Source organism: Narcine bancroftii, chromosome 3, assembly GCF_036971445.1.
Source record: "Narcine bancroftii isolate sNarBan1 chromosome 3, sNarBan1.hap1, whole genome shotgun sequence".
Taxonomy (NCBI): Eukaryota; Metazoa; Chordata; class Chondrichthyes; order Torpediniformes; family Narcinidae; genus Narcine; species Narcine bancroftii.
Window position 1 is genome coordinate 6,777,978 of NC_091471.1, and position 24,957 is coordinate 6,802,934.

General features: G+C 45.3%; 1 protein-coding gene across 10 annotated transcripts in view; it reads right to left on the reverse strand.

Moving 5' to 3' along the window:
* Positions 1–13,863, reverse strand: part of LOC138756955 (uncharacterized) — an 85,139-nt gene extending 71,276 nt beyond the window's left edge. For 4 of the 10 annotated variants that reach the window (XR_011353248.1, XM_069923451.1, XM_069923455.1 and 1 more), the window contains exons 1-4: positions 13,725–13,863; positions 12,761–12,799; positions 8,267–8,383; positions 1,756–1,878 (exon numbers count right to left, since the gene is read on the reverse strand). Coding sequence is in view for 9 of the 10 variants with exons in the window: in XM_069923451.1 (XP_069779552.1) it covers positions 1,756–1,878; positions 8,267–8,383; positions 12,761–12,766 (246 nt within the window). In the remaining variant the exon portion in view is untranslated. The remainder of the gene's footprint in view (positions 1–1,755; positions 1,879–8,266; positions 8,384–12,760; positions 12,800–13,724) is intronic. The other 6 variants (XM_069923453.1, XM_069923448.1, XM_069923452.1 and 3 more) reach the window with 4 other exon arrangements.
* Positions 13,864–24,957: the final 11,094 nt, after the last annotated feature.

A 24,957-nucleotide genomic window follows, 5' to 3' on the forward strand; every position in this document is an offset into this window, starting at 1 on the left:
TCCGCGAAGCCAAGCCAAAGAAGAAGAAGGAGATATCTGCGTTGAACCTGCATACACACACACACACACACACACACACACACACACACACACACACACACACACACACACACACACACACACACACACACACACACACACACACCTCTTTATTAAATTTCAGGAAACTTGGCTTTGACAGCAGATAAATGCTATCACTTTGAGATTTCAGGCCTGTGAGTAGTTTCAATGCTTGTTGATAAAAGGGACATTACGTTTTAAATTAATAGTTTCATTATTGGCTTTGTTGTTTAGTCCTGTCCCTTGCCTTTTATATACACTTGTTTATATTTTTTGTTAAGTATTAACGCAAAACACTTTTGCAAAATGGGGCCTACATTTCCCTACATTTCACTCTGCTACCATTGGGGGAAAAAGGTACAGAGCACAAGCACAAGGACAAGGACAACTTCTTCCCGCTGCCATCAGATTCCCGCTGCCATCAGATTCCTGAATAATCAATGAACCAAAGACACTGCCTCACTTTGACTTTTCGTGCACTGTTTTTATTTTGGTGGCTTATGTGAATGTTTGTCCTGTGACACTCCCGCAAAACAACAAATTTTGTGACTTGTTCATGACAATAAATTCTGATTCTGAACCTGAGGAACAAGAAGTATTGGGACATGTCTAAATGTGTTCGCAACCTTAACTATCTGTTGATGGCTTAACTAATCTTGTTATGTATATAATAGTTGCAGGGGGAACTGACGGAAGCACGCTGGTTCCTTCTCGCTGAGGGGCTGAAGGCTAATATAGGACATGTCTGCAGCATGAGATAGCTGTGAGTCACTAATCCAGGGTGTCTGGCAGAGATCTGTCAGTGTGCATGACAACAAATGTATAGGTAACAGACTTGGACCTTGTTTGTGGCTCACTTGGTGATAAATATTTAAGCTTCACGGGCGAGACTATATACATCAACGTAGCAATGTAAGCTTGTAAATGGCATATATATGTGTGTAATCATCAAAATTTTAAAAACAATTTTTCAGGTCAAATTTGAGAGGGTTGACTTTCACACAGGTCATATTTTGACAGCGTTAAGTACCTGAGTCATTCAAGGCATCAGGAGATCGGATGGCTGGGACCAAGTGGTGAATATGCGTTCGGAGCATTGACACCTCGAATGGGTGGGTGGTCAGGGTGTTGGGAGCTTGGATAATTGGGCGGTCAAGGCGGCAGGAGGTTGGATGGGTGGGTGGTCGGGAGCTCGGATGGGGGGGGCAGTCAGGGCTTCAGGAGCTTGGATGGGTGGGTGGTTGAGACGTTGGGAGCTCGGAAGGGTGGGCAGTCATGGTTTGAGGAGTTTGGATGGGCGGGTAGTCAAAGCCAAAAAAGAGAGGAGGAAGACTTTTACATGGGCTACACGTGGTTTTTGGGCCAAAAAAGAGTGGTTGACTATTACACAGTGTCGACAATTACATGAGGATTTATGGTAAACGGTGTGTGGTTTAAAGTAAATTGAGTCTGAAGTTATTCCTTTGGTCTAAACTGAATAAGGAGTTCTGCAAACCTGAAACATCAACCATCCATTTTCCAACATAGGCGCTGCCTGACCCACTGATTTCTGCCAGCATTTCGATTTTGACGCTGAATTAAATGTGCGTTGGTTGAGTAAGAGCAGTAATATCCCAAAATTCAGAAGATCTTCCAGTCCATCTCCTCCAAAGTCCCTGAGGGGCTGGATTATCAGGGCTTTACTGAATGATTTACCTCTGGATTGATGTATCCCTTGACTCTGACATGTGGAAACTCAGATACTCGAGCCCTCCTCCTCTTGTTCATTGGCTTGTAATCATCCAAGTAGGTTGTGGGATATTGTTCTCTGATACCATCCTAATCAGAAAAGAATCTACAATTAACTGATGATCTGTAGTCACGAATAATTCATTATCTCTATAAGATTCATTGGAGCAACATGATAATGGGTGGCACGGTTCATGTTGCGGTTTGAGCTACGCACTCACAGCACCAGTGTTCGAATCCCGTGCTGTCTGTAAGGAGTTTGTACGTTCTCCCCACGTCTGCATGGGTTTAGCTCAGGTTTCTTCCCATCCTTCAAAACGGACTGAGGGCTGTAGTTCAATTGGGTGTGATTGGGCGGCACGAACTTGTGGGCCGAAAAGGCCTGCTACTGTGTTGTATGTCTAAATATAAATTTAAAATCTATGTGAAGACATTGTGCCTGCAAACTCAGTGTGTGGAAGGGTTTGAGTCTAAGAGTTTATTCTCATATACACAAGAGCAATATACGGATGCTCTGACATTCTTACTTCAGGTTCTAAGATAAGTTTAAGGTTATTTGCCACAAAATACTTAAGTGTATTTCTGCAAACTGACTAACAAGCTATCTCCAACATTCATTCTCCGACATTCATTCTCCCACATTCATTCTCCCACATTCATTCTCCCACATTCATTCTCCCACATTCATTCTCCCACATTCATTCTCCGACATTCATTCTCCGACATTCATTCTCCGACATTCATTCTCCCACATTCATTCTCCCACATTCATTCTCCCACATTCATTCTCCCACATTCATTCTCCCACATTCGATTACGATGAAAAGAAAGTTCAATTAGTTCAACCAAGGGTATGAGCTACACAGATAATGTCAGTTACACCAACAACAATAGCATAATTCAAATCAAGTTTATTGTCTTCTGACTGCACAAGTACAACCCGACAAAACAGCATTCTCAGGCCCTCAGTGCAAAACATGCAGACACACAACCAGACATAATACACAAACAAACAATACACATGCAGGGCAAGTATTCATATACATACAGTATATTGTATACCTGCATATATATTAAAAATCTCCACTGGCCACCGTGACAGAGGTGCACCAAAGAAAAGGTACAAGGACTGCCTAAAGAAATCTCTTGGTGCCTGCCACATTGACCACCGCCAGTGGGCTGATAACGCCTCAAACCGTGCATCTTGGCGCCTCACAGTTTGGCGGGCAGCAGCCTCCTTTGAAGAAGACCGCAGAGCCCACCTCACTGACAAAAGGCAAAGGAGGAAAAACCCAACACCCAACCCCAACCAACCAATTTTCCCTTGCAACCGCTGCAATCGTGTCTGCCTGTCCCGCATCGGACTGGTCAGCCACAAACGAGCCTGCAGCTGACGTGGACTTTTTTACCCCCTCCATAAATCTTCGTCCGCGAAGCCAAGCCAAAGAAAAAAGATATGCACGCCTGCTCGCCCACGCGCGCGCATACACACATACACACACACACACACACATATAGTGTATATATTGTTTTGTACATATGAGAGTCTTGTAGGGTCAGTGGGAGCAGTTCCTTTGGGCGTTCAGCATTCTCACTGTCCATGGGAAGAAGCTGTTCCTCAGTCGGTGGTGTCCGCTCTGATCCTCTTGTATCTCTTCTCTGACAGGAGCGGCTGAAAGATGCTGTGTGCAGGCTGGAAGGGGTCCTCGATGATTTTGCGTGCCCTCTTCAGACAACGATAGGTGAATTGAATTGGATCCAGCATCCGTGGGAGGTGTGTTTCATCACCAGAGCTTAAAGCATTTCATAATGCTGGAGGTTAGTGCCACAGGGCGGGAGCCATTGAGGCCTGTCATTGTTGCCATCTTGAATACCAGGATGATAAGTGGGTTCCCTGAACCCTGTGGGAACGATGGATTACTGCAGTGAGGTGCTGAAGATATCCGTGAATACCTCTGACAGTTGGTCTGCGCAGTCCTTCAGTACCCGACCAGGTATGTTGTCTGGTCCCGCCACCTTGTATGAGTTTACCTTGGATAGGGGTTCTCCTCATAGGTGGCTGTGGCTGTGTTGGTGGGGGGGACGGGAGCAGTTCATCAGGGGGACATGGAGCTTTCTTTGGCATCATCCTGTTCTTCCCATCAAACTGTGTAGAGAAGGTGTTCAGTCTGTACAGAAGGGAGATGTCATTGGCTTTAACTCACAAGGTTGATTTGTGATCCATTATAGTCTTGATCCTTTGCCACATGTGCCTCATTCGCACAGCTGTCTGTGGATCTTCTGGGTGTATCCCCGCTTTGCCTTCTGGATTGCACGGGAGAGTTCAGCCGGGCTGATCTTAGTGCCATCCTACACCCTGTTGCAAGCATCACAAGCTCTGAGAAGGACCTGGACCTCTGCATCCAACCATGATTTCTGGTTGGCCCTGACTGTGAAGCACTTGATCTGGGTGGCATCCACACATACAGACATAACACACATAGAGAGAAACAATACATATGCAGGACAAGTATTCACACACACACCTACACACACATAAATGTTTGTGGCAGTACGCCTTTAGGCAGGCGAACTGGCTCCTCTTGTCACGCACGCGGCGGGGCAGCCAGCCAAAATGGCGCCGTCGGGGGTTTCCTCCCGACCTCGGCACTGGGCTCAGAAGCCCGTGCTTGGGGACCCATGTGATGCCCCGGTGACGTCGGGGCCCCCCAGCACGGTTCTAAGCCAGGTCCAGGCTGGGAGCATAAGACTAGACAGACAGCCTGCAATAAATCAGTTTTTGCTCACTGAACTCAACCCGTCGGGTTGTGCGATCCTTCAGTGAGCAGTGTCGCCACCGCTACATGTTTTATGAATGTGAGAGAATTCAGACGGTCAGTGTGAGCAGTTCCTTTGGTCGTTCAGTATCCTCACTGCCCGTGAGAAGAAGCTGTTCCTCAGCCTGGTGGAGCCGGCTCTGATCCTCCTGGATCTCTTCCCCGATGGGAGCAGCTGAAAGATGCTGTGTGCAGGGCGGAAGGCGTCCTCAACGATTTTGCGCACCCTCTTCAGACAATGATCCTGGTCAATCACGTCGATGGGGTGGGTGGGTGGGAGGGAGACTCCATTGATCTTCTTTGCCACTCTTATGGTCCTGCAGATTGCCATTTCTCTGTTGTAATGGTACCACTTTGTGATGCAGCCAGCCAGGACACTCAATAAACCTCCTCGAGATAATGATGGCTGGTAGCCTTGCCCGCTTCAGTCAACTCAGGAAGTGCAGTCACAAAATAAATCGCAGAGGGTTGGAGGGTTTGTATTAGTAGTTCATCAGTTGTTCGGCAGGTCTCACTGCCTGTGGAAGTTGAAGCGTTCAGCATTTTTAAGGGTGTTGTTTCCCACCCTTTGGTACGTAACCACCCCCCCCCCTACTTTGAAGCAAGGGAGTAATTTTAATTTAATTTAGCCATGAGCCTGTGCCCCCCCCAAGCCCAGAATATCCCTACGACAAAAGAGAGAGGAGATGATCAATAACTTCAGGGGTGGGGGGAAGAGTCCACATCCTTGTCCACGTTGATAGTGGTGAAATCAGAAGAGCAGATAGTTTCAGGTTCTCCCGAATAAATATCTTCAATGACCTGATCTGGGACAAGCTCACCGATGTGATGGTCAAGAAAGTACATCTGTATCTCTACTTTTTTAGAAGAGGAAGGAAGTTCGACATGTTCCCCCCTTGTCCCTCAACATCTTCTACAGATGCTCCATCGAAGGCAGACATACTGGATGCATCAGAGTGTGGTACAAGAGCTGCTGTGCTCAAGATCAGAAGAAACTACAGAAGGTAGTGAATGTACTTTAAACAAAAACTTCCCTCCCCTCCACGGACTCCATCTATATCTCCCACAGCCTTGGAGAGACAACTAAATTACTGAAAGACCCATCCCACACCAGACACATTCTCTTCTCCCTCCTCCCTTAAGAAGGCTTGAGAATGTGAATGCGCTCGCCAACAGACTTAAACACAGTTTATTCCCTGCAGTCATCAGGCTCCTGAATGATCCCCACCCACCACATTGATCTCATGCTGCCCTTGCTTGGTGCTAGTTGATCTTGCTTTTCATCATAATCGACATGGCAATGAGGAAGCGTACAAGAGGGAGATAGATCAGCTTGTTGCGTGGTGTCATACCACTCAACATTAGCAAACTAAAAGCTGATTGTGGACTTCAGGAAGGGGAAATCAGGAGTAAACAAATCAGTCCTCATCAAGGTGTCAGCTTTGAAGAGGATTAAGAGGCTTCAAATTCCTGGGTGTCAACAGTGATGCGACCAGTCAGAATGATCTCTACAGTCCACCTGTCGAAATTTTCAAGAGTTTGTGGTGACGTACCGAATCTCCTCAAACTCCTTACAAAGTATAGCCGCTGGCGAGCCTACTTCATGATCGCATCGATATGGAGGCCCCAGGACAGATTCTCGGAGATGTTGACACCCAAGAATTCTTGACCTTCTCCACTGTTGACCCCTCAATGAGGATCTAGCTTATGCCAAGTAGTTCCATCTGGTCTCCATGCTTATTGGCTCTGTGATAGGAGTCATAAGGGTGGTAGTGGAGATTGAAAGCCTGTGCCCAATGGTGTGCCACAGAGATGGGTGCTGGGTCCACCTTTGTCCTCAATATTAACAATCTGGATGAAAATGCGGTTAGCATGGTTAGTACATTTGTAAATGACACCAAAATTGGTTTTATAACATTACAACAGGACCTGGATCAACAGGGAATGTAGGCCAAGGAATAAAAGACTGAACTTCATCAAGTGAGAGAAGTTGCAATTTTGGGAAGTTAAACCATGGCTGGACTTGTACAGTAAATATCAGGGCTCAGGACAAAGACCTGGGGCACAAGTAAATAATTCCCTAAAAGTAGTAACACATATCGATAGGGTGGTGAAGAAAACATTTCCAAGATTTGAGATTCTTTTATTGTCATGTAATGAAACAGATGTAATATTACACACTGTATTCAGACAAAGATTCACCGTTAGCATTGCCTGGTGTCCCTTACAGTCAGAGAAAGAAAAGCAAAAGAGAGTCTCCCCAGAGTCACTGAGTGCCCATGGATTCGCCTCCAGCCCTCCCGCACCCTCCGCAGCCACACAGACTTCATTCCAAACTGTCGGCAACCCCGAGCTCCAGATCCGAACCTCTAGGGCTGTCTCCCCTGCTTCTCCTTCTTAAATGGAGGTGGGGGGGGGGGCGGCAGCTCTCCATTTTCTAGTTCCCCTGCTTCCCCAGGGTCTGCAACCCCTCGAGACCAATGCCAGCACAGGTGCTGCTATCTTGGACCCAGACCTATTGTCGCATGATTTTAAAATAAAACACCGTCAGCTCTTTTAACAGGCTGGATTTAAAGCCTGGACAGAGCCAACGCAGTAGGACCCTGCGGAGGAGCTCTATGCCTCCTCTCCTTGCTCTCTGCAGGTCCACGTCAGCGACAGTGCTGCCATTTGGCATATAGGCAGTCTTCAGGTTACGAACCAGATTCCATTCCTAAGTCTGTCTTTAAGTCAAATTTGTAGGTAAATCGGAATAGGTACATATGGGTTTTTATTTAGCATCAGTTAGTCAAATGTTTATCTTAGCATATAGTATATATGTTACCTTTCTAGGCATATAAAACTACTGGAGTTAATTTCTTAACGTAGGCACACTCAACACAGTGTTAACGGCAATGTCATCCGACTTAAAATGGTGGACGGCATTTTCCTTACACGAGCTGACGCACCAGAATCCGCGTGTAGTTCGTTCATAAGTACGAGTTGTCCATAAATTGGACGTTCGTAACCCAAGGACTGCCTGTTCTGGTCTTCATTTGTCAGAACAATGAGTACAGGAGTTACATGTTACATCTGTACAAGACCACACCTGGGGTATTACGTGCAGTTCTGGCCCCTTACTATAGTTATGGGAAGATTGTCATAAAGCTGGAAAAGGTGCAGATTCACAATGAGGTTACGGGGACACGAGGTCTTGTGTCATCAGGAGAACAGGAGGCTGAAGGGTAAGCTTAAAGAGGGATGTAAAATAATGAAGGGTAAAGTTAAGGTGGATGGTTGTAGTCTTTTTCACAGAGTAGGAAAATCTAAGACCAGGGGACATAGGCTTAAGGTGAGAGGGGAAAGATTTAAAGGCGGCAATCTTTTTACACAGGTGGTTGGTCCTGTGGGACAAGCGGCCAGAGGTAGTGGTAGAGGTGGGAAGGTATTTAGACAGGTAGGTGGAGAGGGAAAGTTGGGAGGGAAATGGGCCAAATGCAGCTCAGAGAAGGGTTCAGGCCCGGGTTCATGTACCTTTATATTTGCTACGTAAAGTACACGGTGTGACCTGCTGAGTTTCTCCAGCATCGTGTTTTTAGCTCAGACAGGCAACTTGGATGAGTTGGGCTGAAGAGCCCGTTTCCACGCTGTAAAACTCTACGACTCTATTTATTCTCCATTACCATTGGAAGTTCCAGATTGTCAGCCTTGGGCCTGGCGGGATTTTCTTTGGCCAGTCGAGCGGCCACAGATGAAAATTTCTTATAATCGTTTTGATATGTTGATTGTGGCTGTTGATCCTTTATTTGAAGAACAAACACAACTGGTTAATTAATCAAATTAACTATAGACAATAGACAATAGGAGCTGGAGTAGGCCCTTCGGCCCGTCGAGCCAGCACCGCCATTTTACAGATCATGGCTGATCACTACCATCAGTACCCCTTTCCAGCCTTATCCCCATACCCTATCTAAATATAAACGTAATGCCCTTCATAGCAAATGTTAGATTCGATCTGTTTAATGCCTCAAGGAGCATGGTTACTACAGGCTATTACAGCACCAGTAGCCCCGGTTCAGATCAGGCACCGTCTACAAGGAGTTTGTATGTTTTCTCTGTGTCTGCGTGGGTTTCCTCCAGGTGCACTGGTTTCCTCCCACCCTCCAAAATGCACAGGGTTGTACTTTAATTGGGTGTAATTGACCACATGGGTTTAAATGGCCAGAATTGGCTTCTACTGTGTTGCAAATCAATGAGTAGATCTTTCAGACAGAATCTGTACCAACATGGCTGATATAACACAATTCTTCTCACCCAGTGGTTCTCAGCCTTTTTCTTTCCATTCACATCCCACTTTAAGTCATCCCTATGCCATCGGTGCTCTGTGATTAGTAAGGGATTGCTTAAGGTGGTCTGTGAGTGGGAAGGGAAGATTGAGAATCACTGCTCTAGACCCCATTGTTACTAAAATATTTTGCTTGAGAAAAATTGCCATTGCCCCATTTCCTTTGGAGTTCTGAAACCGTGCACATAACGAGTCAATTAGGGACGATTAAAATAGTGGTTTTCAAACTTTTTCTTTCCACCCACATCCCACCTTAAGCAATCCCTTGCTAATTCTCTGTAATTGATCATCTACCATGCTCCAATATTATTCTGGTACAGGTTGAGTAACCGAACATCTGAAATGCTCCAAAATCAGAAAACCTTTGAAGCCACAAGTGGAAGATTCCACACCTGACCTCTCTTGCCCATGTGGGGCTCTGACGCTATGTTGGCACCAGTTTGTTACCATCTTCACCACCAGACCTACGTGCATTTACTCACTGTGCTTTTTGCTTATTTTCTGCTCTATAGTACAATGACATTGTTACCCTATGGGTAACAGTGTTAAGAAAAAAAGGAAGCATTTATGTTTATCTATAGCACAGAAAGTCAAGCCACTGGGGAACTGTGTGAAACGTCCTACAGAAGAGTATGGGCTAGAAGAGCCATCTTATTCAAATGGAAAGACTCTAGTCCGCCAATAGACTTTCAATGGTTTTTTCATATTATGTCCTGTTTAAGTTTAGAAAAAAAAATTTAGACATTATGTAGGTGAAATTTGAAGATACACGATGACCTTTTATGTCTTATTTTTATTTGATGTAAATGTTTTTAATGTGATTAGATGTTCTCACTCTTCCAGATGAGATATAATCTTACCTTTGTTTTTTGATTCACGGTATGAATCAAAAGCTACAAAATATATGGAACCCTCAGGACAAGCTGCTCAGATGTCTATTTTTTGGTTACTTTTTTTATTTTAAATAGTGTAGGTTAGGTGGTTTTTAATGTGTGTGCGTGTGTGTTTTCTGTCGTCACCCAGTGCAGTGGGGGGGGGGGGGGGGTGAGTTTATACTGCTTGAAGTTTTATCTTGATATATATACGTGTGATCTTGTATTTTCAGTTTTGTTCCCTTTTCTTCATTGTACTGTATTTATTATAAAAACCAATGAAAAAGATTAAAGAAGAAAGAAAGAGGCGAATGGTGTTAGAACGACCACCATCTATGACCTGAAGAAACAGAAGGATAAACTGTTGAAAGTGATGGACAGAAGTTAAGCATAAAGCTAAACGTGAAGATCTCGACCATGTATTGATGGAGTGGATCTGTCAGCGTCACAGTGTCGAATCATTATTCCAAAGTCCATTTCAGAGAAGGTTGGATAAGTGCATGGATGTGAGGGCATTGGAGGGTTATGAACAGGGAGCAGATAAGTGGGACTAGAGATCACTTAAATTGGTATGGACAAGAGGGGCCGAGATGGCCTGTTTCTGTACTGTAATTGTTATTTGGTTATATGGTTAAATCTGAAACCCTTCTGGTCCCATTTTGGATAAAGGGTACTCGACCTGTTTATGAAAATTGCCATTCCCTTCCAACACCAACAATTCTTTCCAAAGGTTCCTGTAATGCAGAGGACACTCCCTTACTTTTCGTACTTTTTTATTGAAATGTTTTTTATATTATTGTTGTAAGATGGTTATAGTATGAACGTTTGCCCTGTGACGCTGCCACAAAACAGCAAATTTCGTGACTTGTTCATGGCAATAAATCCTGATCCTGATTCTGGAATTTTACACAGAATAATTATCTCAGTGGGATAGACATCAAGGAACTTTACTTCCATCTAAGCTGTCATTAGGAAACTTGCTACACCATAATCTAGATCAAACAGGTAAGTGGGATTGGAACCAGCAGATGGAATTTGGCTCAGGAATAGTTGGGAAGTTAAGAGTGTTACGTTCAGTTTTGCTCACCTCATTACAGGCATGATGTGGAAGCTTTAGAGAAGATGCAGAGGAGACACGATTGGCATAGTGGTTAGTGCAACTGCTCCAGTGATCGGGACTGGGGTTCGGATCACGCGCTCTCTGTAAGGAGTTTGTACATTTTCCCCATGTCAGTTTCCTCCCACCCTTCAAAATGTACCAGGGGTGTAGGTTAATTGGGTGTAAATTGGGGGCACAGACTCGGGGGCCGAAATAATGCTGTATGTCTTCATTTAAACATTTTAAATTTGGATGTTTTCCTGGATTGGAGACCATGTCATGAAGGAAGGTTGACTGAGCTAGGACTTGTCCATTGAGAGTGTTGGAGGATGAAAGGCGACTTTATGCAAATATATAAGAGGGACAGAAAGGGTGAACAACAAGGATAGCAATGGATGGCCAATACCAAAGGACATTTATGTGGAGGGATGTTTAGGAGAGATGTCAGGGGTAAATATTTTACACAGAGAGTGGAGGGTGCCTGAAATGCATTGCCAGGGATGGTGGTGGAGGATAGACTCTTCACTAAAAAATAGAGAGGAATGGGCTGTGAGGTAGGGAAGGGAATAGCTTTTTTTTAGACCAACAGCAGAGTAAAAGGGCCCTTCCACCCAAAGTCATCCAATGGGATACAGCCCCCACGCATTTTTGGAGGGTAGGAGGAAATCAGAGCACCCAAAGGAAAGCCACGCAAACACAGGGAGAATGTAAGCTCCTTCCAGACCGCGCCACATTCGAACACGAGCTGCTGGTGCTTTGGTTTATATCGGCTGCCACAACATTGTAGGCCAAAGAGTCCATACGGTTCCATGTTAAACCAGGGCAGGATTTACACAATGAATGATAGGGCCCTCGGGAGAGGTGTGGAACAGAGAGACTTGTCATGTTGGGTTCAAACACACTCGTAATAAAGACGACCTTGAGCCTGGAGTTGCGTTCGTAGCTTGCTTTACTTTACGATATCTTTCTTTGGCTTGGCTTCGCGGACGAAGATTTATGGAGGGGGTAAAAAGTCCACGTCAGCTGCAGGCTCGTTTGTGGCTGACCAGTCCGATGCGGGACAGGCAGACACGATTGCAGCGGTTGCAAGGGAAAATTGGTTGGTTGGGGTTGGGTGTTGGGTTTTTCCTCCTTTGCCTTTTGATATACTTTGCCTTACGATATACTTAGTAAATATCTGCATGCACAGGCTTTTCCCTGCTAGTCCCGAACCTCTCTCTCCACAATGCGGAAGTCCCGCCCCGTGACATCATCAGCCCACTCAATGTCCCTACAAGACATAGGGGTAGAAGTACATTGATCCCCAAGTGGCATGGCACCGGTAGACAGGGTGTGAATAAAGCATATGACACACTTTGTTGGGACGTCATCTAAGAATCAGAATTTATTTCATGAACGTGTCAAGTGTTACAGCTGTACAAGGCATTCGTGAGGCAGGACGAATGACTGTGTGCAATTCTTGTCGAACCGCGCAATAGAAAAGATGAGTTTAAGCTACATAGGGTGCAGAAAAGATTCACAAAGAGGTTTCAGAGAATGATGTATAAAGAGACTGACACAGGCTGGGGCTGCATTCCCTGGAGTGAAGGAGGTAGAGGGGAGATCTGATTTAGGTGTATAAAATCATGAGGCCCATAGATAAGATGGATAGCTGCAGACTTTCTTTTTAGGAGAAATCCAGAATGAGAAGGGCTTGGTTGGTGAGAGGGTAAAGATTTAGAAAACACCTGAGAGACAACTATTTCTGTGCTATATACTATGACTGCAGAACCAAATCCCATCACAGGTCAGTCCCACCATTATCAGTAAAGATATTGATTAAGAAATAAGGCCTCAGCATGGATGAAACACAAAATCTTACCATCATCCTAATTGTAGATATCAACAAGATGAAGAGCTTCTGGCGCCATTCGTAGAAGATAAAGAAATATTATTAAAATATTATCAGTTAAAAGGTGCAATACAAATACAAGGCAATAAATTGTCAAGAAGATTACGGGAGGCAGAGATAGTCTACAAGATTGTGGGAACCGTAGTCTTCAAGATTAAATAGTCAGCACCGGTTTCCCAGGGCACAAGTAGCAAACACCAGGGGACATCTGTACAAAGCGAAGGGAGGGAAGTTTAGGGGAGACATCAGGGGAACATTTTTAACAGAGAGTTGTGGGTGACTGGAATGCCTTGTTAGGGGTGGTGGTGGAGGCTGGAACACTAGGAGCATTTAAGAAACTCAGACAGGCACATGGATGAAAGGAAAATAAAGGGAGATGTTTTTTTGGATATACAGTAAAATCCCCCAGTATCTGACATCTATGGAGATTGGTAGATGCCAATAAGTGAATTTTCTGGTTGCTCGAGTTTGTGCGCAACCACGTGCGTGACTGTTGAACGGACCGCTACAGGAGTCGATTTTAAACTTTTGTATTTTTTTAACCTGTTTATTTCCGCAATGTTTTTTTTTGCCAGTTGCTTGAATTCCAGATAATGGGTATTTTACTCCATCATGGGCTGACGGGCCTGTACTGTACTGTAAGGTTCTATGTTCCCTTTTGCCCATTTCCAGGATGTGGACGCTGCTGTCAAGGCTGTATTGGTGGTTGACAGAGTTGGATGTTGGGAGTCAATTGGATCAGGACTGGGGCCATCTCTAATCCCTAAGATGGTGGCAACAGCAGGTTTCCTTCACTTTCCAAATGAGCTACGATTTGACATCATTTGAAATCATCAACACTTAAACACCAGCACCAACTCTAAAAATAATTAATATTGTAACATCACTAAATGGATCAAGTTACTGAAAGCAGTTGCATTGGGGATTGTGTTACCTCCTTTTGAATGGTTCCAATATTTGGAATCTCTTCTGCTTACTTCTGCGTTCTTCTAAAAACCGTTTGCTTTAATATTACCATGAGAGTGGCTGTTTATACGTGTGTGTGAGTGTGTGGATGCAAGTGGGTGAAGATAAATTGCAGTGCGACATTTTATTGTACAAGAAATAAAATTCATTATGATGTCAGGTCAACGTCTGTGACGTCATTGTCCCTTCCCTAAAGTGCTTGTATTTTGTGGTTTCTCTTGGGACATTTAGGACCGAGATGAGGAGGAATTTCTTTACCCAGAGGGTGGTGAATCTGTGGAGTTCGTTGCCACAGAGGGCAGTAGAGGCAGGTTCATTAAATCTATTTAAGAGGGAATTAGATATATTTCTTCAGTATAAGGGTATTAAAGGTTACGGAGAGAAGGCGGGGACGGGGTACTGAACTTTAAGATCAGCCATGATCTCGTTGAATGGCGGAGCAGGCTCGAAGGGTCGAATGACCTACTCCTGCTCCTATCTTCTATGTTTCTATGTCTTTTTCTGAGCTATGGTTCCAACAGCCCTCCCCACGTATGCCTCATCCCTTACTTCTCCAATCGGTGAACCACCAGTGCAATTCCCACTGCAGAAGTATTCTTGCTGTTGGTATGACGGGAGCACTGCTATGTAGGAAATGCCACCTTTTAGATGGTGTTCGAGTGATACTGGGGATCTAGTTCGGAAGAAGAGAGAAGTGTACAGCAGGTAGAGGTTGCCAGTTGCTTGGAGCAAATGAGGTTCTTAAAGAATATAAAAAATGCACAAAAAACTTCAAGAAAGAAACAAGCATAGTCGTGGGAAGTAAGGAAAACAAGCAGTGAGGTAATGGAACCTACACAGATTAAAGAGGAGGTAGTGCTGGATGTCTTAAACCAAATAAGGGTGGATAAATCCCCAGCACTTGGCAAAATATTACCTTGGACCTTGAGGGAGGAGAGTGAGATCCAGTATTGCACTCTCTCTAGTTCAGGGGTTCCCAAACTTTTTAGACTGTCGACCCTATCAGGTACTACGTGGTCCACATTGACCTCCAGGCATGGAATCCCAGCAAAGAGTTGGGGGGCTGGCCAGATGTCAGGTTTTAGGCCAGACAGTCCGGCTTTTGAGTCTGTCTTCCATCTGGCACCACCTCGAGCTGGATATTAATTTGTCCTCCATTTGGGGTTAGGAGAAATTAGGGGGCTGAAAGGGCACTTAACCTATTAAATGTAGCATCCCAGGGTCCGCATGCGCAACGAGGAGGAAATATGATGGCAACCTTTTTTTTTAAAACTTTATTTATTCATTCAAAATACAGATAATAAGTAACATATATAACAATAAACTAAATATGAATTATATATTTTATATATATATATATAAATAAACCCTCCCCCCCTTTCAGCCAACTCTTCTAAGGAGAGACATAAAGAGAGAAAGAAAATAAAGAAAAATTAAGCATACATATTAAGATCTAATCAAAATGTAAATATTCTGAATATAATGACCACATATTAATAAAAAAACTATAGTTATCACGTGAAACATGTGACTTTTTCCATTATTAAACAATATTTCATCTCATTTTGCCATCTATTAATATCAATCATATTCATATCTTTCCAGTACTAGCAATACATTTTTTCATTACAGATAATGCTAAATATACAAAAGCAAGTTGAAATTTATCAATCCCAGACCTTTAAGAGGTTGCAAACTACCCAATAAAAATACTGTCAGATCTAAAGGTATTTTAATCTTAATACAGGTATCCATGATGGCAACACTTGAAGTTCCGGCTGGCGCATGCATAATGAGTGGAAAGTGTGACGGTGGTGCATGAAGGCGCATGGCAGTTAAGCCTCTCTCTCTCCTCTTCCCCCCACCTTCCTGTGCTGGAAAGAGGGGAGGAGGGATGTGGGGGGAAGTGGCAGTGGCTGTGCTGTACCGGGGGGAGGGGTGGAGCAGGAGCTATTTTAAATTGACCCCCCCTTGTGTTACCAACCCCCTTTTGACCCCGGGAATGATCTTATTGACTCCTCGGGGGTCGATATTAACTACTTTGGAGACCCCCTACTCCAGTTGGTACCTCTATACAGTATATTGATTTAGAAAACATTTGACAAATACATTTGACAAACTAAGCCATCCCGCTCTTTTACAGTATGGGAGTCCCAGTCAATATGTGGAAAGTTAAAACCCCCATTATCACAAACTTATGTTTTCTGCATCTGTCTATTTCTCTACAGATTTACTCCTCCAATTCTCTCTATTATCACAACCCCTTGAGTGTGGTCATACCTTTCCCATTCCTCAGCTCCACCCATTTAGCCTTAGTAGAGCAGCTCCCTGGTCGGTCCAGCCTGAGCACAACTGCGATATTTTCCCTGATGAGCAATGCCTCTCCTCCCCTTTTCATCCCCCTCATTCTATTGGATCGAAAGCAACGGAAAACCGGAACATAGAGCTGCCAGTCCTGCCCCTCCTGCAACCAAGTTTCACTAATGGCCACAATGTCATAGTTCCACATGCCCATCCACGCTCTAAGCTCATCTGCTTTTACTGAAACACTTCTTGCATTGAAATAGATGCTCCTGAGAACACTTCCACCATGTTCAAACCGTTGACTTCTAACGATACATGCAATTTTCCCTCCTCCACTCCACTATCTGCTCTGGAACTCTGGTTCCCACCCCCATGTAAATCTAGTTTAAACCCACGGAAGCAAGGATATTGGTCCCGCTCCAATTCAGATGCAGACCATCCCATCGGAACAGGTCCCACCTTCCCTGGAAGAAATCAATGATCCAGAAACCTGAAGCCCTCCCTCCTAAACCATGTCTTTTGCCATGTGTTAAGCTGCATTATCCTCATATTTCTAAACTCACCAGCACATGGCATAGGTAGCAATCCTGAGATCACAACCCTGGAGGTCCTGACCTTCAACCTAGCACCTAACTCCCTGAACTGGAACTCTGGTTCCCACCCCCATGTAAATCTAGTTTAGGGTTAGGGTTAGGGTTAGGGTTGCAGGATCTCCTCACCCTTCCTACCCATGTCATTGGTTCCAACATAGACCACAACTTCTGGGTGCTCACCCTCCCTCTTGAGAATGCCGTGAACTCAATCTGAGATATCAGGCCCTGGCACCAGACCATCTGGGATATTCAATCTCCTCCATAGAACCTATCTGTCCCTCTAACTCTGGAATCCTTGATCACCACAGTTCACCTCTTCTCCTCCCCTTCTTAGCCACAGGGCCAGACTCCATGCCAGAGACCTGATCTCTGTGGCTTGTCCCTTGTAGGTCATCCACCTCCAATTGTTTCCAAATGGTATACTTGTTATTGAGAGGAATGGCCAGAGGGCACCCTGCACTGCCTGCCTATTCCCTTTCCCTCTCCTGAGTGTCACCCATCTACCCTCCCCCGTCTCCTAGGTGTGATCCATGTAACTCCTGTCTATCACCCCCTCTGCTTCCTGAATGATCTGGAGTTCATTTAACTCCAGCTTCATTTCCTTAACTCAGCTTGTCAGGAGCTGCAGCTAGATGTCCTTCTCACAGATCAAGTCACCAGGGATACTGCTGGGTTCCCTTATAACCCACATTCTGCAAGAGGAGCATTCCCCTGCCTTGGCTACCATTCTCTCTGTTTATGACAAGATGAACAAAATATATCTAAAACACCTGCCCTTACCTGTGCCGACCTGCAGAATCATTTTTGTTCCTTGAATAGGGTGGTCCCAAGCTGGCAAAGAGGGAGAACAAATAACACATGGCATCTTTATAGTGCAGGAGGGTCCAGCCCAGGTCATTAGCAGGACAAAATGGCTAGGTGCCAGGAGGTTTAAACCAATTACTACAGGCAAGCTAGAGAGTCGAAGCCAGGTAATTTACATGGAGAAAAACTGCTAGGTGTGCACTAATGGGTGGGGTGGAACCAAACCTTGATTGGAAGCTGATGTATCCTCCAACTAGGTAGGGGGCAGTGTTGTCACACAACAGCCACAATCCTTCCCAATGGGCCATCTTGAAGGCAGACATGGTGGGCTGAAGGGCCTGGTCCTGTGTTGCACTGTTCTCTAGTCTCACTTACTTTCCTTGTAACGTGCATCATACTGGACAACAAAGATTTTGTTTCAAGAATTTGGGCTGATGATCATGAAAATAACCTTAAATTTTTCCTATCATGAACCATTTTTTAAGATATAAAATATTAACAGGAAATCATAGAAATAGGTTGTCTATTTCAAGCATCAAAAACCATGACATGCAACATGTCATTGAAAATTCATTTTCTGCATTCGCACTTGGACTTCTTCGATGCTGCCTGGGTCAGTAGCAAAACATTGAGCACCATAATGCTAAGCCCTGGTGCACCTCAGGGACGTATGGACAGCCCACTCCTGATTACACTACTAACCCATGACTTCACTGCCAGATCCAGCTCCAACCGTGTCATCAAATTTACAGATGACGCAACAGTTGTTGGCCTCGTCAGCAACAACGATGAGTCACACTACAGAGAAGAGGTGGAAAATCTCATGAAATGGTGTAACATCCTGAGTCTCAACATGGACAAGACCAAGGAGATGATTGTGGACTTTAGGAGGACTAGGAACGACCATCCTCCACTACACATCAACAACTCTGTAGTGGAGAGCACCATATTCCTTGGAGTTCACTTAACTAATGGCTTATTGTGGGCACTCAACATCTCACTTGTCAGGAAGATGTAAGAGTAACTGCACTTCCTGAGAAGATTGGAGCAGGCAAGGCGATCAGCCACCATTGTGTCAATCTTCTATAGGAGCTCTATGGAGAACATCCTGGCCGGCTGTGTCAGTGTGGTTCGACTACTGCAGAGAAATGGATTAGAGGTCAATCCACAGGACCATAAGAGTGGCAGAGAGGGTTACTGGAGTCTCCCTCCACCCACCCCAATCGACATTATCTACCAGGGTCGTTGTCTGAAGAGGGTGTCAAATCATTGAGGAGCCCTTCCACCCAGCACACCACAACTTTCAGTTGCTCCTGTCGGAGAAGAGATATAGAAGTATCAGAGCCAACCCCATCAGGCTGAGGTACATCTTCTTCCCATGGGCAGAGAATGCTGAATGACCAAAGAAACTGCTCACAAGAACTATCCGAGACTCTCATGTGTACAAAATTTTTATTGATGAAATACTTGTCCTGTATGTGTATTGTTTGTCTGTATGTACATTATGTCTGGTTGTGTGTCTGCATGTTTTGCATCGAGGACCAGAGAACACTGATTCATCAGATTGTACTTGTGCAACCAGATTACAATAAAGTTGATTTGGACTTCTTCCCTACTGATCTTGGTGCAGTCAAGAAACATTTCACCAGGACATTGCAACAATGAAAAAATATTAGGGCAACTAGAATCCATCAATGCTGGCCAACTATTGTTGGACACTGCCATGAAAGGATGCTGAGTTCAAACAAAAATCAGTGGCAAAACATTTTTAGGTCAGTTGAACTAATGATGTGTCAGCAATTAAAGATGCTAAATTCAATAACAAGCTAAATTAATGTTTCTCCAACTTCCAATGTGATACAGCAAATCTGAAATTATCTTGGCGTTCAGCTTGAAGTTGTCTATTATAACCCCAATTTTTTTTCAGGAAGCAAACCTTTTGAAAAAATTTGTGTCCATTGTCATCTTTCAGTACTTGTGCCAGCTGAAAGTCACCTCATCCTTCTGTCCACTGACAGGTTGTTCGTGTGAACAGAGTCCAAGAAAATGCAGGCCATATTTCACAGCATTATCTGTCAAGAAAGTACAACTGTATTCTGATAATATTCAATAAAAGGGCAGCTCTTTTCAGGGGTGTTATTAAGATGAGAGATTTCACTTCCCAAAGAAGCAGTTTATCCATTCCACTGACACTGTTCCAAAGCAGAACTCGTCACATTCACCGCTCAGTCAGTAGGTGCTGCCTGTTCTTCAGGCCAACAAGGTGGGGCGACACTGGTGCAACAGGTAGTGGCACTCCCTCACAACTCCAGAGACCCTGGTTCTATCCTGACACATCCAGCATTCACCCATTCTCCCTGTGACTGCCTAGCTTGCAGAGGGCTGTTCTGGTCTCCTCCCACATCGGCAATGGTTTACAGGCTGATTAGTTGTTGTGAAGGACCCTGAATGCATGGGGAAATCAGAGAATGGCGGGAGTGAAAAATAAAGGGAGGGAGTGCTGGGATAACTCTCCACAGTGTAGATTTGATGGGCCAAAGAGTGTGTAGTGGTATTGTGCTTTTCCAACTATTCATTGTGCATCATTTTTAATAATTTTTATTTACTCTATCACCGTGAACTATGTCAGTAACAACATAAAGAAACATAAAAATAGGTGCAGGGGTAGGCCATTTGGCCCTTCAAGCCACCATTCAATATGATCATGGCTGATCAGTACCCGGTTCCTGCCTTCTCCCCATACCCCTTGATCCCCTTAGCCACAAGGACCAAATCAAACACACTCTTAAATATTGACAAGGAACTGGCCTCAACTACTTCCTGTGGCAAAGAATTCCACAGATCCACCACCCTCTGAGAGAAGAAAATTTTCCTCATTTCAGTCCTAAAAGACTTCCCCCTTATCCTTAAACTATAACCCCTGGTTCTGGTTTTTCCCAGCATTGGAAACAACCTTCCTGCGTCTAGTCTGTCTAAACCCTTAAGAATTTTATATGTTTCTCTAAGATACCCCCTTAATCTTCTAAATTCCAGAGAATACAAGCCTAGTCTATCCAACCTTTCTTCATATGCGAGTCCCTCCATCCCTGGTATCAGCCTAGTGAACTTTCTCTGCACCCCCTCCATGGCGAGGATGTCCTTCCTCAGATAAGGCGACCAAAACTGCACGCAGTACTCCAAGTGTGGACTCACCAAGGCCCTGTAGAACTGCAGCAGGATCTCTGTATTCTTGTACTCAAATCCTCTTGCTATAAATGCCAACATAGCATTCACCTTCCTCACCACCTGCTGCACCCGCAAGCCCACTTTCAACGACTGATCACAGCAACATCTAAGTCTCGCTGCATCTCCCCTTTTCCTAAACAGATTCCATTTAGATAATAGTCCTCTTTCCTGTTCTTACCTCCAAAGTAGATAACCTCGCATTTATCCACATTATATTGCATCTGCCACGTCCTGGCCCACTCGCCTAATTTGTCCAAATCACTCTGCACCCTCCTAGAATCCTTCACAACCAACCCCACTATCCATCTTCATGTCGTTCACAAATTTTGAGATATTGTTATCTATTCCCACATCTAAGTTGTTGATATATATCGGAAACAACTGTGGCCCCAGCAGGGAGCCCTGTGGTTCACCACTAATCACTGGTTGCCATTCTGAAAAGAACCCATTTATACCTACTCTTTGCTTCCTCTCCAGCAACCAATTCTCTATTTACCTTAATACCATACCTCCTATACCGTGCTCTTTAAGTTTATACGCTAGTCTTCTGTGCAGAACCTTATCAAACGCCTTACTAAAGTCCAGATATACCATATCCACTGATCCCCCCCATCCACTCTACTGGTTACATCCTCAAAAAACTCTTAGATTCGTCAGACATGATTTCCCCTTCACAAAACCATGCCGACTCCGTCCAATGATATCACTATTCTCCAAATGTACTGCGATTGCATCTTTAATAACTGATTCTAGCACCTTCCTTACTACCGATGTCAGGCTAACTTGTCTGTAGTTTCCCGGTTTCTCTCTCCCTCCCTTCTTAAAGAGTGGGGTTATGTCGGCCACCCTCCAATCCTCAGAAACTAATCCTGTATCTAAGGAGGTTTGAAAAATTATCACTAATGCATCCACCATTTCCTGGGCTACTTCCTTCAGCACTCTCGGATGCAGACTATCTGGCCCCGGGGATTTATCTGCCTTTAATCCCTGCAATTTAACTAATACAACCTCTCGACTTAAAATTATTCCCTTTATTCCCTCCCTCAATTCCTGATCCTCAACAATTTCCTGAAGATTAGTTATGTCCTCCTTGGTGAAGAAAGAACTAAAGTAGTCATTCAGACAGTCTGCCATGCCCTTGTTCCCCATGATCAACTCACTCATTTCTGTCCGCAACGGACCCATATTTGTCTTAACCAACCTCTTTCTCTTAACGTATCTACAAACAATTTTAGTCATTTTTTATGTTCCCTGTCAGTTTCCTCTCGAAACCTTTCCTAATTAATTCTTTTGTCCTCTTCTATAAAACTCTGAATTTCTCCTAATCATCAGGAATTTTTTTTTGGCTAATTTATATGCTGCTTCTTTGGATTTGATACTTTCTCTGATTTCCCTTGTTAGCCTCTTTGATTTATTCTTCGTAGAAACTGGGATGTACATTTTCTGCACTTGCTCCAAGCTATCCTTAAACGATTGCCATGGCATTTCTACCGTTAGTCCTTTAAGTGCCATTCGCCAATCTATTTTAGCCAATTCACATCTCATACCATCAAAGTTACCCCTCTTCAAATTCAGAATCTTTGTATCTGAATCAACTCTGTCACATTCCATTCTAATGAAGAATTCCACCATATTATGGTCACTCTTGCCCAAGGGGTTCCTCACAACAAGATTATTAATTAAGTCTTCTCCATTACTCAGTACCCATCTAGAATGGCTTGTACCTTCATTGGTTCCTCGACATCCTGATTTATAAAACAATCCCGCATACATTCTAAGAAATCCTCTTCCTCCTTTCCCTTCAGTGTTATATCGTGACATTTTAATTTTTCCCCCTTCCCCCTCCCTCCCCACCCCTATAACTTAAAGCAGAAAATAAAAAAAAGGACAAACATGATAGAAGAAAAACAAGAGATCGTGTCATCCAATATTTTATACTGGACTATTTTCTTAATTACAACTTGTCACGTCAAAAGATGGAGGTCTGAGATTGGCAGTTTTGAATAAACTTTATGTATGGTTCCCAAATTTGTCTCTTAGGTTGTAAGTAATTTTTTCTAATGGAATTTACTAGTTCATTTCTCTGGACCATTGTTGTATTTTTAAGGTTGCTTCTGTTTTCCAAGTTATTATGTACTTTACTGCTGCACGCGCGACGAACTCTAAACCCCGACGGCGCCATTTGGCCAGCTGCCCCGCCACGTGGATTACAAACGGAGTCAGTTCGCTTGCTGAGTGGTGTGCCGCCACACAGCCCCCCCCCCCCCCCACCAAGAACTGATGCCAGTCCTTTTTAGCTAGGCGGCCTCACTTCTTGGGCTGGGCCACAATCACTGGTTCGGTGGGGTCGAGGTACGCTGGCTTCAGCCTGTCCGCAGTAAACAGTTCCTGCCTGCTGCCCATGTCCAGCGTGAATGTAGATCCTGAGCAGTACACAATCTTGTATGGCCCCTCATAAGGTCTCAGCAGAGGTGCCACGGGCGGGCCCCGCCGAATAAAAACGTACTCTGCAGAAAGCAGCTCGCTCGGGACGTGAGATCGTCGTGTGACATGTCTGAGCAGCGATGGGGTTGCAAAGGAGTCCAAGCGGGCTCAGAGGTGGGGAAGCAGCTCGTGTGGTGACCGCTGGGGGTTGTGAGGCGCATTGATCAACTCACCAGAAAGGGCCAGCGATGCGCCGTAGACCGGCTCAGCTGATGACGCCTGCAGATACTCCTTGGGCGTGGAGCGGATGCCCAGGAGCACCCAAGGCAGTTCATCCACCCAGTCGGGAAGGGGAAACCCTGGTGTGCCTGTGTACCTTGGACATTCGGCAATGGGTACATGTTCTGGCTCAGCCCGCAATCTGCTTCCGCAGCCCGTGCCAGACGAACCGCTCTGCCATCATCCGGTCCGTGGACCTGATGGATGGGAGTGAAAGGTCGTGGATGTGATGCAAGACTTGTCTGCGCCATTGCTGGGGAACCACTGACCGCTTGGAGTCGGGAGGTCTCAGAACCGCAGGCCTGTGATGACAGTCCTGAAGGCTCGAGTCTCCTCATCGGACTTCAGGTCCCGGGCGAGCTGGTTGAAGTCGAGGCTGGGCGTCACCACACAGATGGTCGGTCGCGAGAGCATCAGCAACCACGTTGTCCTTTCCCGCCTTGTGCCGAATGTCAGTGGTAAACTCCGACATGAAGGAGAGGTGACGCTACTGGCAGGCCAGTGCATCACGAGTGCCTGGGTGAGGGGTTTGTGGTCAGTGAAGATGGTAAAAGTCCTCCCCTCCAAGAAATAGTGGGAATGCCGCACCGCCAGGTACATGCCCAGTAACTCACAGTCAAAAGCGCTATACTTTCGCTCTGGTGGGTGGAGAAGCCGGCTGAAGAATGCCAGCAGCTTCCATCGTCCGTTCACCTGCTGCTCCAGGACAGCGACAATGGCTGTGGCAGAGGCATCAACGGAGAGCGCCATATGCAGGTCGGTGTGCAGGTGGGCAAGCATGGTAGCCTTCGCGAGGGTGTCCTTGATGCCCTTGAATGCACTGCAGGCCTATGGGGTCCAGGTGAGCATTTTGTGCTTGGCTGCGATGAGGGCGAATAGCAGCTGCGTGATGCGTGCGGCTCCTGGGATGAATCGGTTGTAGAAGTTGACCAGACCTGCGAACTCCTGCAGCCCTTTGAGATTGTCCAGATGTGGGAACTCCTTGATAGCAGCAACCTTCGTAGCGACGGGCATGGCTCCCTCAGCCATGATGGTATGGCCTAGGAACTGCGTGGACTCTTTCCTAAACTGGCACTTGGCTGGGTTGATGGTGAGGCTGAAGTCTGTCAGCCGGAAGAGGGTGCGCAGGTGGGCCTTGTGTTGCGCCCGATCCTTGCTGGCAACGAGAATGTTATCTAAGTAAATGAAGACGAAATCCAGGTCCCTGCCCACTGAGCCCATGAGGCACTGGAAGGTCTAAGCAGCGTTCTTGAGCCCAAATGGCATGCGAAGGAATTTGAACAAGCTGAAGGGGGTGAAGATGGCCATTTTGGGTATGTCCTCAGGGTGCACCGGGATCTGGTGATATCCATGCACCAGGTCAACCTTGGAGAAAACCCTCGCACTGTGCAGGTTGGCTGTAAAGTCCTGGATATAAGGTATGGGGTAACGGTCAGGAACTGTTGCCTCATTGAGCCGTCGATAGTCTCCACAGGGGCGCCAGCTGCCGGAGGCTTTCGGGACCAGGTGGAGCGACGAGGCCCATGGGCTGTCAAAATGAACCCCAACTCCAACAGATGAGAAAACTCCTCC